The sequence below is a fragment of the Hippopotamus amphibius genome, chromosome 4, assembly GCF_030028045.1.
Source record: "Hippopotamus amphibius kiboko isolate mHipAmp2 chromosome 4, mHipAmp2.hap2, whole genome shotgun sequence".
Taxonomy (NCBI): Eukaryota; Metazoa; Chordata; class Mammalia; order Artiodactyla; family Hippopotamidae; genus Hippopotamus; species Hippopotamus amphibius.
The window spans coordinates 132,323,559-132,338,294 of record NC_080189.1 but is presented as its reverse complement, the minus strand read 5'-3'; the positions used below and the strand labels follow the sequence as shown (position 1 = coordinate 132,338,294).

Sequence of the window (14,736 nt, the reverse complement as noted above, 5' to 3'; positions counted from 1 at the left end):
CCACACTGGGGGGCCATATCACCCCACAGACAACACAAAGCCCAAATAAATGACCCTTATATGGGTGTATTCCTATAGGGGTCTCCTTTGCTTAGACAATATGTATTTACTATGCCAACTTCAGATTTGTAACGTGGACCAACTTTAGAGCACCAGGAGACCTCTTCATCAACATAACTGTCACTTCAATAATGTCTGGCCAGGGATCATCTAAATGCCCTCAGCACTGTTCACACATGCTGAACTAGTGAACTAATGCCCAGCAAATACATGCTTTATCAGCACTTCCTTTCTCTCATTTACAGAGCTGTCCATCCACTTATTCATCTACTCCTTCCATATTTGAGTGCTTCTTACGGGGTAGGCACTGGGTCTGCAGCAGTGAGGCAAAGCCTCTGCCTTCTCAGAGTTTACAGTCTAGTTCAACTTGTTCCTTCCTCTCCCTTATCTCCTAGATTCCGATTCAAAACGTTATTGGTGCTGTGGTCACAATCTTGAGGTTGCAAAAATTCCTTTGAAAATGCCTGGTCTAGACATTTTCCTGATCACTTTCAGATGATTTAGCCACAGAAGAATTCCATAAATTTACTGAAGAAACATGCCATGGTAGAAAGAGTAGGTATTGGCTTTAGAAGCCAGGTGGCTGTGGTCTTTATCTTGACGTTCTCACTCATTGTGAGAGAGTGTTTTATACTTTTAAAACCACCACGTGAGATTTAAAGAAAAAAGACTTAAGAAAAAACTTTTCCTACAGTTCTGTGTTAATGACCACGGTATGTTTCAAAAAACACTGTTTCGGAGACAGGATAATTAGTTCTAGTTTCCTAGTCAATCACAGGAAACTATGCGACTTTCGTTAGGTCCCTTCTTCCTTTGAATCTTTCCTCACCTGTAACACAAAGATTAAGTCAAAGTCTTCCGAGCTTTAAAGTAGAAATCAACTCTGATATGAGTTAGCCTTATTCAACTAATTGTAAAAACTGCCTGTGCACTTTAAAGTTTTACCTGAGCACGTATGGATATTAAAACACCATTAACCCAGCTTTGAAAAATTTGAATAATGTTGTTTATTCACAGCTGAAGTCAGACCAGCAAGCCTTAGAGAGGGAAGGTGATTTTGTACAAAGTGCGGCCGATAGGTCCAAATAAATTCTGGTTTCATTCTTTCTTTGGAGGTCACCTAGCAGGTAACTGATCCCTCACCTTATTCAGTCCAGCGCGACTCAACCCTCCCCATTTGGCAACCAGCTCTCCCCGCCCAGGTGCACCTGAGCGCTCGAACTGTTTGCTCGTCCCGGGTCAGCTCCTCCTCCATCCCTTTAAAGCGCCTGCCCAGGCCGGCTTCACGTGGGTGCGCCGCGGGCGGAGCTGGGAAACTCCGCAGACAAGACTCCGCGGCAATCAGCGGCTGCGGATTGGTCAGCGAGGGAAGTAGGGGGTGGGCCGCGTCGCCGGAAGTGACGCAATCCGGAAGCGCCTTTCTGCTTGGAAACTGGGGCCGCGGGATTGGAACATAGGCCGAGTTGATGACAGCCTGGTGTTCACGTTTCTGCGCAGTTCACAGCGGATTCATTCCTCAGAATTTTTTTTTTTTTCTCTGCAACGTGCGTGGCATTGCCTCGCAGTGATTTCCGTGGGCGTCGCTAAAGAAGGACCTGGGACCGCTTCGGTGGAGGCGAGGAAGCCACTCCAAACTGGCCAAGCTCCAGAAGGCGGGGAAGCTGCTCCGCGTTTCCCGTTTTAACTCGGCGTGAGCACCGCGCTTTTCCCGGGCATCGGTGGTCCCGGCACGTCGTGGGTGGTATTCATTGCCCAGACGCTCACTGTAATTCGGAGAGAGAAAAACCACCGTTTCCCGGCATTTGTCGTGGAGGAGGAGAACTAAGCTATAGGAAAATGTCTGTTTTCCCTAAAATATCTTTGAGACTTGAGGTTGAAAACTATCTTAAAGCGGGCTTTATGAATAAAGAGGTAGGTCAGATAAACACGTTAAATGCTGTTTGCAAAAATTCAAATATTTGCACACTGTAGAGAAATAGAAGAAAAAAGTCTAAAAGGCAATCAAATGTTTACGGCCATTGTGTCTTACTACTCGTCTTTCCGAATGTAAAGTATGCTAATATCTTGCTGCAGGTATTTAATGAATGCTTTCCGAGCTAGGAGGTGTATGGGGTGTATGTTTTACTATTTGGAATGGGAAAGAAGGGAGGGGAAAAAAGCCGTTGTGTGTCTGGCGGCAGGAGTGCACTGGAAGGATTACAAGGATGAGAAAGAAAAGATCCCCGTCCCCGAGAATTTAAATCCTGTAGGGAAGAAACACCTGTGCTCTTACAGCGCCTGCTCTGTACTCAGGTGGAAGGGATACTATCATTTAGTGAGTGCTTCTTAAATGCCATCAGTTGTGCTGGATGAATTGCAGACCTTTACTTCTTAATCTTAGAAGCCTTTTTTTTTTTTTGGTAGAGATTTCCTCCCCATTTTTTTTTTGAAGGTGAGAGAACTGAGGGTCCACAAGAGCTACTACTGAATCGAGTAGACACCGCTGTCATGTAACAGCGTTGAAATCTGAAGGTAAAGAGCTCAGGTACAATGGGAAAAGGAATGGGTTTGGAACCCCAAACCCCTGGTTTGGGTCCTAGCGCTTTGAGTAGGTTACTTCACATCCCTTAACTTTGCTTTCCTTTTCTGTGAAATTTGAGGACGGTTAGCAGTACCGAATTTTCAAGGTTGTTTTAAGGTATTAATTGTAAGTGCAAGCACCTGGCATCGTTTTGGCAAATAATAGATCCTCAACAAAGGTTCCTTCTGTGTGCTGCTGGCAGTGCCAGCACAGAAGTCCTCGTGAATGTTGATTGTTTTCGATTGGCAAGCTGTGCTCTCTCCACCTTACCATCCTACCTGTAGGCAACTTTGTGTTTTCCAGATCTTTGGTTTTCCATTCGAAGTAAAGCTGGGTAAATGTTACTCGTTTTCGAAGGTGTTGGTGAAGCCATGACTTCTAGGTTTGATTTCTGCATTTTATTTACAAAGATTATGTTAAAGGGCAAGACAGTATGGAAACAGAAAATATCTTTTTGATTTCAGAGAACTTTAAGGAATGTGTTTTTTTTTAATTTATTTTTTTATTGGCTGCATTGGGTGTTTGTTGCTGCACACAGGCTTTCTCTAGTTGCCGAGAGTGGGGACTGTTCTTCGTTGTGGTGTGCGGGCTTCTCATTGCAGTGGCTTCTCTTGTTTCAGAGCACGGGCTCCAGGCCCCGCGCGCTTCAGTAATTGTGGCTCTCGGGCTTTAGAGCGCAAGCTCAGTAGTTGTGACGCGCAGCCTTAGTTGCTCCATGGCGTGTGGGATCCTCCTGGACCAGGGCTCGAACCCGTGTTCCCTGCATTGGCAGACGGACTCGCAACCGCTGCACCACCAGGGAAGTCCATGCTTGGGTCTTTATAACTTTGTTTTTGACAGGTATCTTGCTACCTGTCTTTTTTTGGACAGCATTTGTTACCTTTAATAATATCATATTAAAAAGCTGATTTTGTGAGGGCTCTTTGGGTGACAGCATCAGTGTTAGTTATTCTTCAAATATTGGTGTTTTAAAACGTTATTAACCAAGTTGCTCTAGGATATAATGCTTTGAAGTTGTGGTGGTTTTCTAAGCCCTTTTTGCCTGGTGTTTTATTAGGTGTTTATTAGCATAACCCTGTGAAATATCACATTTCCCTTAGTATTATTAACACATAAAGAATTCAGAAAAGTGAAATGGAACTGAACAATTGCTGAATGATGTTTCATTAGTTGGTACAAATGTATAGGCATATATCCTGTTTAATATTTTTATTTTGTATAATGAAATTGAAACATTAACTAGAGTTCTCCTTTTCAGGTTGTATCCGCTTTTGGTAAACAAGAAGCAGAAAGGAGGTTTGAAACTCTGCTACATAACTTGTCCCACCCTCCATCATTCACAACTGTCAGAGTAAATACGCACCTAGCCTCAGTACAACATGTGAAAAATCTGTTATTTGATGAGCTTCAGAAGGTTCGTGCAAATTTCTGTCATTATGTTCAGAAGTAGATTTCTACAGCCTGTGTCATGTCACTCCTCACTAAAATCATGTGAACGATATACTATTACAAGTTTACAAATAAGGACATTGAGGATCACGAGGGTTGTTCAGGGTTACATAGTGAGTGCTCATGCTAGAACTTGAACCTAGTACTTCCTTCTGATTGTGAATTAATTTCATGACTGGGTAGGTCACTCAGTCCCTCTGGGCCTCCTTTGCTTCATCCTTAAAATACATAAGAGGTCCGTTCCAACCCAAAGAGCCTGCGGTGTGGTGAGCAGCGTGTAATGACCATGAGGGCAGACCATGTAGCCGAAGCGAGCCTGGAGGTGAGGAGGTACCTGCTGATTACCTGTAGGATTATATTTTTAGTTTTAATATAATTTCATTAAATATAATAAAAGCAGGAAATTAATGTAAAGAATGTTTTTTAAAGATAAAACAACACAAAGTTTTTTGTTCAGCCAATAAAATAGTTTTGGCATAATACTCATTTTCTGTAAGTGAAAACAGTATTATAAAATGGCATTTTTTAGAGACACAGATGTAGAGAACAAACATATGGACACCAAGAGGGGAAAGCAGAGTGGGGGTTGGGGTGGGATGAATTTGGAGATTGGGATTGCTATATATACATTACTAACAAGAAAAAAAAAATATCAAATTGTACACTTTAAATATATGCAGTTTATTGTATGTCAGAAAAAAATGGCATTTTTAAAGTTCCAAGCAGAAAAATATTTGAATTTTCTTGTTTATATTGTCTTCTTTGCTTGAAAAGCTGTACATTTTATAAGTGACGTAAGTCAGATAGTGAAAGACACGTACTGCATGATATCACTTATACGTGGAATCTAAAAAATACCACAAACTAGTGAATACAACAAAAAAGAAGCAGACTCACAGATATAGAGAACAAAGTATTGATTACTTTGTGGAGAGGGGAGGGGCCAGGGCAAGACAGGGTGGGGGAGGGGGATGTACAAAGTATTGGATATAAGACAGGTTCAAGAATGTATTGTACAGCACGGGGAATATAGCCAATATTTTGTAGTAATTGTAAATGAAAAGTAATCTTCAAAAATTGTATTTAAAAAAATTAACAAAACAAAACAAAACCAGAAAGAAAACCCCAAAGCTGTGCATTTTGTGCTTTACATGCTGTGCACTGAAACTTGCCTCCAAAGAAATGTCGGATGGAGGAAAACAGATGCCTGAAGGGGGTGCTTCAAGTTCATTTCGTAGTTATTAAATCTCTTCTAACAAATTACCATGATAGGTGTCAGCAGACCTATTTCTACCTAATTACTGCCTAAATGAAAAGGAAGAGGTAAAGATGATTAAAATACTTCCATTTGTATATCACTGGCTGTGTTATGAGTTTACTCTGGATATAACTTTCAGAAATTTTCAGAGCATTTTCACTGGTTTTGATTTTTGTTTTTAATTGAAGAATAGTTGTTTTACAACGTTGTGTAAATTTCTGCTGTACAGCAAAGTGACTCAGTTATACATATAAATAAATATTCTTTTTCATATTCTTTTCCATTATTGTTTATCACAGGGTATTGAATATAGTTCCCTGTGCTATACAAGTAGGACTTTTTTGTTTGATTCATTTATTTTTTGTCTTTAATCTCATTACATTTATGGAATGTTTATCATACTCTCTTTAAGAACAATTCTATAAATTTCAAGCTGTGAGGAGATGACCAGGTTATAAGAAGAACCAGCTATGGTTTCTGGCTGTATGAGAGCAGAGCTTAGTATAATAATTGTAAATAAGACTTGGAGAAAGGTTAATCTGATTCTTAATAAGAGTGGTAATTTTATTGAGAATAATGACATTAGGCATAAAATTAAAGCAGTTCCTTTAAGCAGCTGAGATTATTACTTTTATATAGTCATGCATTTAGGTTTTCAGTATAAAGGGAACTGTTCTAAGGCCCGTAAGATGTCCATAACCCAGGCAGACCCAGATGGTTTTTTTTTTTGGTAGCAAATTATTCCTAGAATTGAGATACTGTAGGATCCCAGTCTGATGGGAGTAGAAGATCTCAGAGGTTATATCTAAGATCAGGCAGATGAAATCACCTTGGGCTTTGAGTCTCTTTTGAGCAGTGCCTATTTCTAGCAGAAAAGGGGATTGGGAGGAGGTTTTAGATTGCAAATGTTCTTTCTTTTTCCATGTCCCAAAGCTCTTGTGTGTCCTAAAGCCATGCCATGAACAGTATGTGAGTGGGTGCTTTGTCTCCAAATTCCTCTGGGTCACATACTGAAATTTCATCATTTAAAATTTCCTTTGACTGGTGAGGGATGTGGAGAAACTGGAACCTTTATATGTTGCAGGTGGGAAAGTCAAGTGATTTGACTTCTTTGGAAAACAGTTTGGTGGTCTCTTAAAAAGTTAAACATAAACTTACAACCCAGCAATTCTGCTTCTAGGTGTCTACCCAAGAGAAATGAAAACATACGTCCACGCAAAGGCTTGGGCATGAATATTAACAGCAGCATTGTTAATAATAACCAAAAGGGAGGAACTATCCGAATGTCCATTGACTGGACGTGGTTTGTTCACTCAGTGAACAGTACTCAGCAATAAAAGTGATGGACTGATACTTGCTACCACTTGAATGAACCTCAGAAACACTGTAGTGAGTGAAAGAAGCCAGATGCGAGGCGCTCTGCATTGTGTGTTCCTGTTTATATGAGATGTCTAGAAATGGCAGACTTCTAGAAAAGGAAAGTAGGTTAGTGATTGCCTGGGGTTAGAGCTGGGAACAGGGATTGGCTGCAAATAGGCATGAGGAATCTTTGTGTTAATGATCAGGGTCTAAACCTGGATTCTAGTGATGGTCACACAGTTCTGTAAATGTACTCAAAATCATTGAATTGTGCATTTAAAATGTAAATGCACAGTTTACATAAATGTAATTTATGTAAATTAAACCTCAATAAGACTGTTTTAAAAAGGGCATGGGGTAGAAACAAAAACAAGCTGGCGATATGTTTGGTTTAAAAAAAAGTTCGTGATGTTTTATGGAAGTTATGAACGTGTGGTTTTATAAAAGTTTTATTTCTGTAGCATTTTTTTAAAATAAAATTATTAATTTATTGGCTGTGTTGGGTCTTCGTTGCAGCACACAGGCTTTTTCTAGTTGTGGTGAGCGGGGGCTACTCTTCATTGTGGGCTCCTCATTGCAGTGGCTTCTCTCGTTGAGGAGCATGGGCTCTAGTCGTGTGGGCTTCAGTAGTTGCAGCACACGGGCTCAGTAGTTGTGGCTCATGGGCTCTAAAGCGCAGGCTCAATACTTGTGGCGCACGGGCTTAGTTGCTCCGCGGCATGTGGGATCTTCCTGGAGCAGGGCTCGAACCCATGTCCCCTGCATTGGCAGGCAGATTCTTATCCACTGCGCCACCTAGGAAGCTCCTCTGTAGCATTTTAATATCTGATAAAAAGGGAGAGAAGGGATACCATGGCCTGAAGAGGATTGATCTCTATGTAGAATATTTGTGTAGTGTAAAGAAATAGAACTTCCAAAGCAAAATAAAAACAAATGGAAAAATTCATTGTTTTCTCCTTAGAAGGATCCATAGTCTGGATACTGTAAGGCATCAAACAGTGAGAGAACGTGAGGGAGAGGGGGAAAAAAAAAGGGAGAGAGGTTTGTTTGAGTGAGGAGTTTGCCCTTAAGATTTTTTCCTGTTCTGTTGGATAGGGTTAGTTGGAAATATCCTCTGCCCGGAAGAAGCAGAAGTCAAAGAGCTGTTGACTTGGTAGAAATATAGTTAGCTTTCTAAAATCTGAAGACTTTTTTTTTTTTCCTCTTTCTTTATCAACTTAGAAATAGGTTGATTTCGGAAGTTTTCTCTAGGTAGTGTATGGATACTACAAGGCAATGCAGATATCTATTGTTGTCACTGCTCTTTGGTGTAGGATGTGAAAATGAACATGTGGATAATCCCTACATGGCCCAGATTGTTCTCCAGTATTTGCGTGTTGCTCTCCAGTAGGGTACACAGTCCTTGCTGTCCAGTGTACTCTTCCATGTGGAGTGCCCAGTTGTCTTCTGCCTGCAACCATGGTCTGCAGGTACATACCGAACCACACACTTTCTGGGAAAAATAATGCTCGTTTGTGGTGTTTGCTGATTATCGTGGTATAAATACTCCCACTCTGGTCGATTTCAAGCTACCAGCAGGACCATGGAGTTGGGAAGAGTTGCACACAGTTGGCTCCCATGAGACTGGGAGTTGGCCCCAGCACGTATGCCACTGGCCCTGCACCTGTTTCCAGTCTGAGGGCCAAGCATGGTAGAGGATACTGAAAATCCTGAGCCTTTGCCAGAAAGCATCATCAAAACTGACATGGCATCCGTTGTTGATGATATATAATAAATAGCATTTAATAATCTCAATCTTTTAATGTCCTGTTGATGCAATTCTGTACTGGATATGTGTTTTCAACATATGTCACTTAAGGTCAACATGATTTGTATACAAAGTCAAACAGTAAGCAAAATTGAACCTTTTATGTGTAAAGAAATCAAGATACTTGAGAATCAGATTATAGAGAAAACGTTGTTTTGAAATCTTTGATTTTTTTTTATAGTATCCCATGGAATAAACTGAAAATATGCTAAATCAAGCTTAATGCTCTGCTAGGTAATGACACTGAAAAGCTCTGTAATTTGAAACTTAACCAATATATTGATTGCTTTGTAATCCTTTGTGTTTATTTTAACAGCAATTTAATGGATTTATTTTTAACAGCAATTTAATGGATTAAGTTTTCCTATTCTTCAACATCCAGACCTTCAGGATGTCTTACTTATTCCTGTTGTTGGACCTAGGTTTGTAAATATTTTATTTTCAAATTGTATTCTTCTAAATAAAAATTTGTCACAGGTTCTTTTTTACTGTTTGGTGATAGTCCTACGTTTCTCCATTATTAGCAACTTTATTTAGATAGGAATCCACAAATTTGATAAATGCTGACTACATAGTCTATCATGGAAAATATTACAAAAGAACGCTAGGAATGGGCCCAGGTACCTTGAGAGTAATGCATATTAGTTCCATTTAGTGCAGTGAATGATTTTTTTCCATTCTGTAAGAAAGTTACTTTTACATTTGTTTACTTGTGCATCTTAAGAAATTTCACTGCTAAATTAAAACTTTTTTAGAGCTACAGCAAAAATACAACAGTTTCCTATTTTCATAATTGATATGTTTGCAAAATTTTATTAATTCACAATTATGTTAAATTACTGTGTTTGTTCTCTGAATAGAACAGATACTATGTGTTTGGAAGGGATGTGTTTAAAAATTGAAAAAATAGGCTTTCATATTATAGTGGGAATTCTATCCCCAAAGATCATTTTAAAATCCCTAATTGTGATAAAAGTTTTTAATGCCCCTAAGAGTTATAATGAACATAAAAATGCTCATTTTTTAAAAAGTTTTAGAGTAACTTAGTGGTCAACAGTAGAGCAGTGGTTTTTTGGTCTGTCCACACAGTGGAATATTATATAGCCTTCAATGTGGGAGAATTATATGTACAAATAAAAAATGATTTTTACGATTAAATACCAAAAGCATGTTGCTTTCTGTAGGAATGTAAGAGATCCCATTTCTTTTGCAATTAAAAAATACACACTATTACAGATTTATATATATATGTATTTATATACAGAAAAAAGTCTGGAGGGTTTAACACAGCCAGCTGTTAACAGGGATTGACTCTGAGTGGTTAACTCTAAGGAGACTGAATTGGGAGAAACTGGGTAAGAGAAGATTGTTGCTTGTAACATTTCTGTCTTATTTTTTAGTATAAGCACGTATTACTTTTGCAATTAAAAAAATTGATTTTGTAAACTCCTTATTCTACTTTTTTGTTAAGGGGAAATTTGCATCAGTGAAATGCAGAGATCTTAACTAAGTGTACCATTTGCTGAGTTTTTGCTAAATTCATACAACTCACCTCCCTCAAGATGTACAGTTTCCATCACCCAGAAAATTCTTAGCATTCTGCCCCCTGCCACAAGGAAACCACTGTTCTGATTTCCCTCATCTACTATGTAGTTTTTTTTAAAGAACTTTATTATTTTTTTGACTGCATTGGGTCCTTGTTGCTGCGTGTGGGCTTTTCTCTAATTGTGGCGAGTGGGGGGCTACTCTTTGTTGCTGTGTGGAGGCTTCTCATTGTGGTGGCTTCTCTTGTTGCAAAGCACAGGCTCTAGGTGTGTAGGCTTCAGTAGTTGTGACGTGCAGCCTCAGTAGTTGTGGCACATGGGCTTAATTGCTCCGAGGCATATGGGATCTTCCCGGACCAGGGCTCGAACCCATGTCCCCTGCATTGGCAGGCGGATTCTTAACCACTGCGCCACCAGGGAAGTCTCTCCTGTTCAGTTTTAAACCACTTTGTTTCTGTAGTTGATCACAGTCACAGGTCTTTTGAGACCTGTGATTCATTTCAGAATATACTGTGGACATCACTTCATGATGTCCATAGTTTTCTATAATTATGTATAGCCCTATTTCATTCTTTTTTACTATGTAATAATCCTTTCATCCTGTTTGTGATAAGTTAAACTACTCATTAAAACATTAGTGAACTATAAAACACAAACGGTGAGTTACTACAGGGGAGCACTAAGAAATCTTTTAGGATTGTGGATTCATACACCCACCTTTCATTTCCAAAAGGAGCGAGTCGGCTTTTTTTCAATTTTAAACACATCATCACGTTCATCAGGTAGCTTTTGACTTTGCACTATGAAACATGAACAAGTTCTCACGCTTAAATTTGCCCTAAAACCTCCACTAGCCGATTTGTGTACTGTTAGTTTTTTAACACTGTAAAGAGCTTTGTAACATTGTTACTCTAGAAGCACAGTTCCGATGAATGCAGTGCTTGCTTGTAGCCCTAGTGGCAGTTTATATCTGAGTTCTTTATCTTGCGTGATCTCTTGGTTGATTGAATATCATCATTTAGCAGGTCTCCAGTGCCTGCTTCCCTTCTCCCAGGTACGGCTTTTGTACCCTTTGTTTACTCTCTTGCTTGAGAATTGTTGCCTTTATATTTAAACAACACTTACAGGCTGATTACAGTCATTTCAGGTCGCATGTTACTTCCCTTAGCCTTTTGTAGACACTGCTTCTACAATTTTATGGTCTCACACGTTGCTGTGTAGAAATCTGAGGCCAAAAAAGTATTTTCTCTCTTGCAACAGAATCTTGATTTTTCACTTGGAGATCCATGGGATTCTCAGGCATTGGACTTTAGAAACTTGGTTGGGATATACTTTGACTTTGGTTATTCTCTTAGTTTTCATTGAAACACAGTGTAATTTTTAAATTACAAGCCTTCTGGTAGTTCTTTGAATATTTTTCTGTTACATGTTTCTGCCTTCTCTGTTGGAAGGACACTGGTACTCTATATGTTGGGTTTCCAGTGTGGATACTCCCTGTGTAGGGATACCCGCAGACAACCTAGGGTCTTGTGACAGGCTGGAAGGACTCCCAGGACTCAGCATCTAGTCAGGCTCATGGTGAGGATTTATTACATGAAAGGGGTACAAAGGCAGAATCAGCAGAGGGAGAAGGCAAATGGGGTGAAGTCTGGAGGAAACCAGGCACAAGCTTCCAGGAGTCTCTCCGCATGGAGTTAACAGGACGGACTTCATTCCTCCAGCAATCAAAGACGTGTGTAAAATCTTGTCTGTGAGGGGAGCCCATTAGAGACCCAGCACCCAAGGTTTTAGTTGGGTGCTGGTCATGTGGTCACCCTCTGCCTGGCATATACTGAAATTCCAGGCTCCCACAAGGAAAGCAAGTGTTCAGAATAACCACACTGCTTGTAGAAACAGTTTAGGAACAGGAATTCACTCTTTTAGGAGGTGATTTTGTATCAATGTTGGGAACTGTTTGCCGGTCAGGTTTCCAGATGCCGGCCAAGGGCCCACCTTCCAAGCAGGCTAAGGATCTATCACAAGCCTGTTGTGTCAGTGCTTTAATTTCAGAGGATTTACTATCCTTTACTTGTTGAGCTTGGCTAGTTCACTTTTCTTCTTTGTTTTTTTTATCTTGTTGTTCTTTTATCCCCTTTTTTAGGTTCTTCTTTGTAGTTTCTCTGAAATTATAGAGGGGGTTATTTGAAATTTTGCACTTTTTTAGTCTACGTTTTGTACTGCCCTTTGTTTATTACAGCTTTGTTCAGTACCACACATGTCCCTCAGTATCCATGGGAGATTGGTTTCAGGACACGCCCTTCCACCCCAATATACCAATAATCACAGATGCTCAAGTCTCATATAAAATGGTATAGTATTTGCATATAACCCACGCACCTCCTCCAGTATGCTTTAAATCATTTCTAGATTACTTACAATACCTAATACTATGTACTGTTGCCCGTGTGCAGCAAATTCAAGTTTTGCTTTTTGGGACTTTCTGGAATTTTTTTTAAAAATATTTTTCGTCTGTGGTTGGTTGAATCCATGGATGCAGAACCTGAGGGGACCATGTGTATCTACGCCTAGTTCCCATGTTGAATGAACCCTTGAATGAAAACATTCACATAGATTCACCTGCTTTGCACTTTGGGTCAAGTGTGTACCCTGACAACTCATCAGATGTGTTTTTCAGAAATACTTTTACCAGGTCTTTCCTAGTGACACAACGCTAGTCCTGGTGAGCCGAGCTGATGAAGACTTAGGCTCTCTGTGGGGGGGTCCAGCTCATAGCTTTTTTTGGTTGGGGGCTTTAATTTTGGGTTATGGTTAGAGAACTCGGGAGGAGGGACAGAGGTGGTTGCACTTTCCCTTCTCTTCCCTTAGCTATTCTAGGTGGTTTATCCAGTTTTGTTAGAGAAAACACATTGGCTGCTTGTGCCAGTTCTGCCAGTCCAGATCGTCTTTCAGCTATACATCTTCATCTGCAGGGAACAGGACACTGACAAGACATTCCCAGATTCTCCTTTTTTATACCTGACCCTCTGGTCCTGGTTCCAAGTAATAAATATTTGTTTCGGCGCCCAGGCCCCTTCCTTTTCAAAAGCATTCGTACTCTGTTGAGGAACTAGATTTGATTCAAATTTTACTGTGCCAGCTAATTATTCTTAGTCATTTGGGTAATAGCTGTTTCTTAATTTTCTTGCAAATGGAATTTTCTTTCAGATATTTCTTTCCCCATTTCTGTAGGCTTTAGAGAAAGGGAAATATTTATACTTTTACTCTTTGACTAGTCTTTTACCAGAAGCTCAACATCACCCAATTATTTAAATTTATTTATTTATTTATTTATTATTTTATTGGCTGTGTTGGGTCTTTTTTTTACTGTGCGCGGGCTTTCTTCTTGGTTGCGGTGAGTGGGGGCTACTCTTCATTGCGGTGTGCGGGCTCATTGCCGTGGCTTCTCTTGTTGCGCAGCATGGGCTCTAGGCGCGTGGGCTTCAGTAGTTGCAGCACATGGGCTCAATAGTTGTGGCTCACGGGCTCTAAAGCGCAGGCTCAATAGTTGTGGTGCACGGGCTTAGTTGCTCCGTGGCATGTGGGATCTTCCTGGAGCAGGGATCGAACCCGTGTCCTCTGCATTGGCAGGCGGATTCTCAGCCACTGCACCACCTAGGAAGCCCCTCACCCAATTATTTAAGATATCAAAACATAGATGAAGCTATTTATAGACAGTAAACAATTCAAAAAGTAATTTCTCACCATAAAATTCAGGTTCCCTCATTTTATTTAACATCTTTAATTTATGATCAAATATATTTTAATGTTAGGAAGGTTTTATCACTGGTAATTAGATTTAACATAAGGTTGTAATGCTGAGTTTGATGGCATCAATGTCAACTTTATTGAAAAACTTAGAGAAAATTGAATGCCAGGCTTCCCTTGATACAAGAGTATTTTTTTATTTTTTTATTTTTATTTATTAAATTTTTTAAATCTTTTTTTTAAATCAAAGTATAGTTGATTTACAGTGTGGTGTTAGTTTCAGGTGTACAGCAAAGTGATTCAGTTAAATATTCCTTTTCAGATTAGTTTTCCTTATAGGCTGTTACAAAATATTGAGTATAATTCCCTGTGCTATACAATAGGTCCTTGTTGGTTATCTATTTTATACGTAGTAGTGTGTATGTGTTAATCCCAAACTCCTAATTCATTCCCCCCACTCCCAATACAAGAGTATTTTTAAAAAAATTTTTTATTGGAGTATAGTTGATTTACAATGTTTCTGCTCTACAGCAAAGTGAATCAGTTATACATATATCCACCCTTTTTTAGATTCTTTTCCCATATAGGTCATTACAGAGTATTGAGTAGAGTTCCCTGTGTATACAGCAGGCCCTTCTTAGTTATCCTCTTACATATGGCAGTAAGTATATGTCAAGCCCAATCTCCCAGTTTACCCCTTCTGCACCCTGCCATGACCATAAGTTTGTTTTCTAAATTGATACAGGAGTATTTTTAACAACATAACCCAACCAGCATTTCCTTTTTTTAAAAACTAAATTTTTTTTAAATTTTATTTTTAAAAATGTATTTATTTATTGACTGCGTTGGGTCTTCGTTGCTACACACAGGCTTTCTCTAGTGGTGGCAATGGGGGGCTGTTCTTTGTTGCAGTGCACAGGCTTCTCATTGTGGTGGCTTCTCTTGTTGTGGGCTT

The 14,736-nt window shown here is 39.6% G+C and overlaps 1 protein-coding gene across 7 annotated transcripts in view; it reads left to right on the top strand.

Annotated features, from left to right (window-relative positions):
• Positions 1–1,500: 1,500 nt before the first annotated feature.
• NSUN6 (NOP2/Sun RNA methyltransferase 6) overlaps positions 1,501–14,736 on the top strand; it is a 78,896-nt gene continuing 65,660 nt past the window's right edge. For 6 of the 7 annotated variants that reach the window (XM_057733783.1, XM_057733782.1, XM_057733777.1 and 3 more), the window contains exons 1-3: positions 1,501–1,971; positions 3,879–4,034; positions 8,836–8,915. In XM_057733783.1, the coding sequence (XP_057589766.1) occupies positions 1,897–1,971; positions 3,879–4,034; positions 8,836–8,915 (311 nt within the window). In that variant the 5' untranslated portion in view covers positions 1,501–1,896. Of the gene's footprint in view, positions 1,972–2,491; positions 2,572–3,878; positions 4,035–8,835; positions 8,916–14,736 lie in introns of all 7 variants that reach the window. The other variant, XM_057733784.1, reaches the window with a different exon arrangement.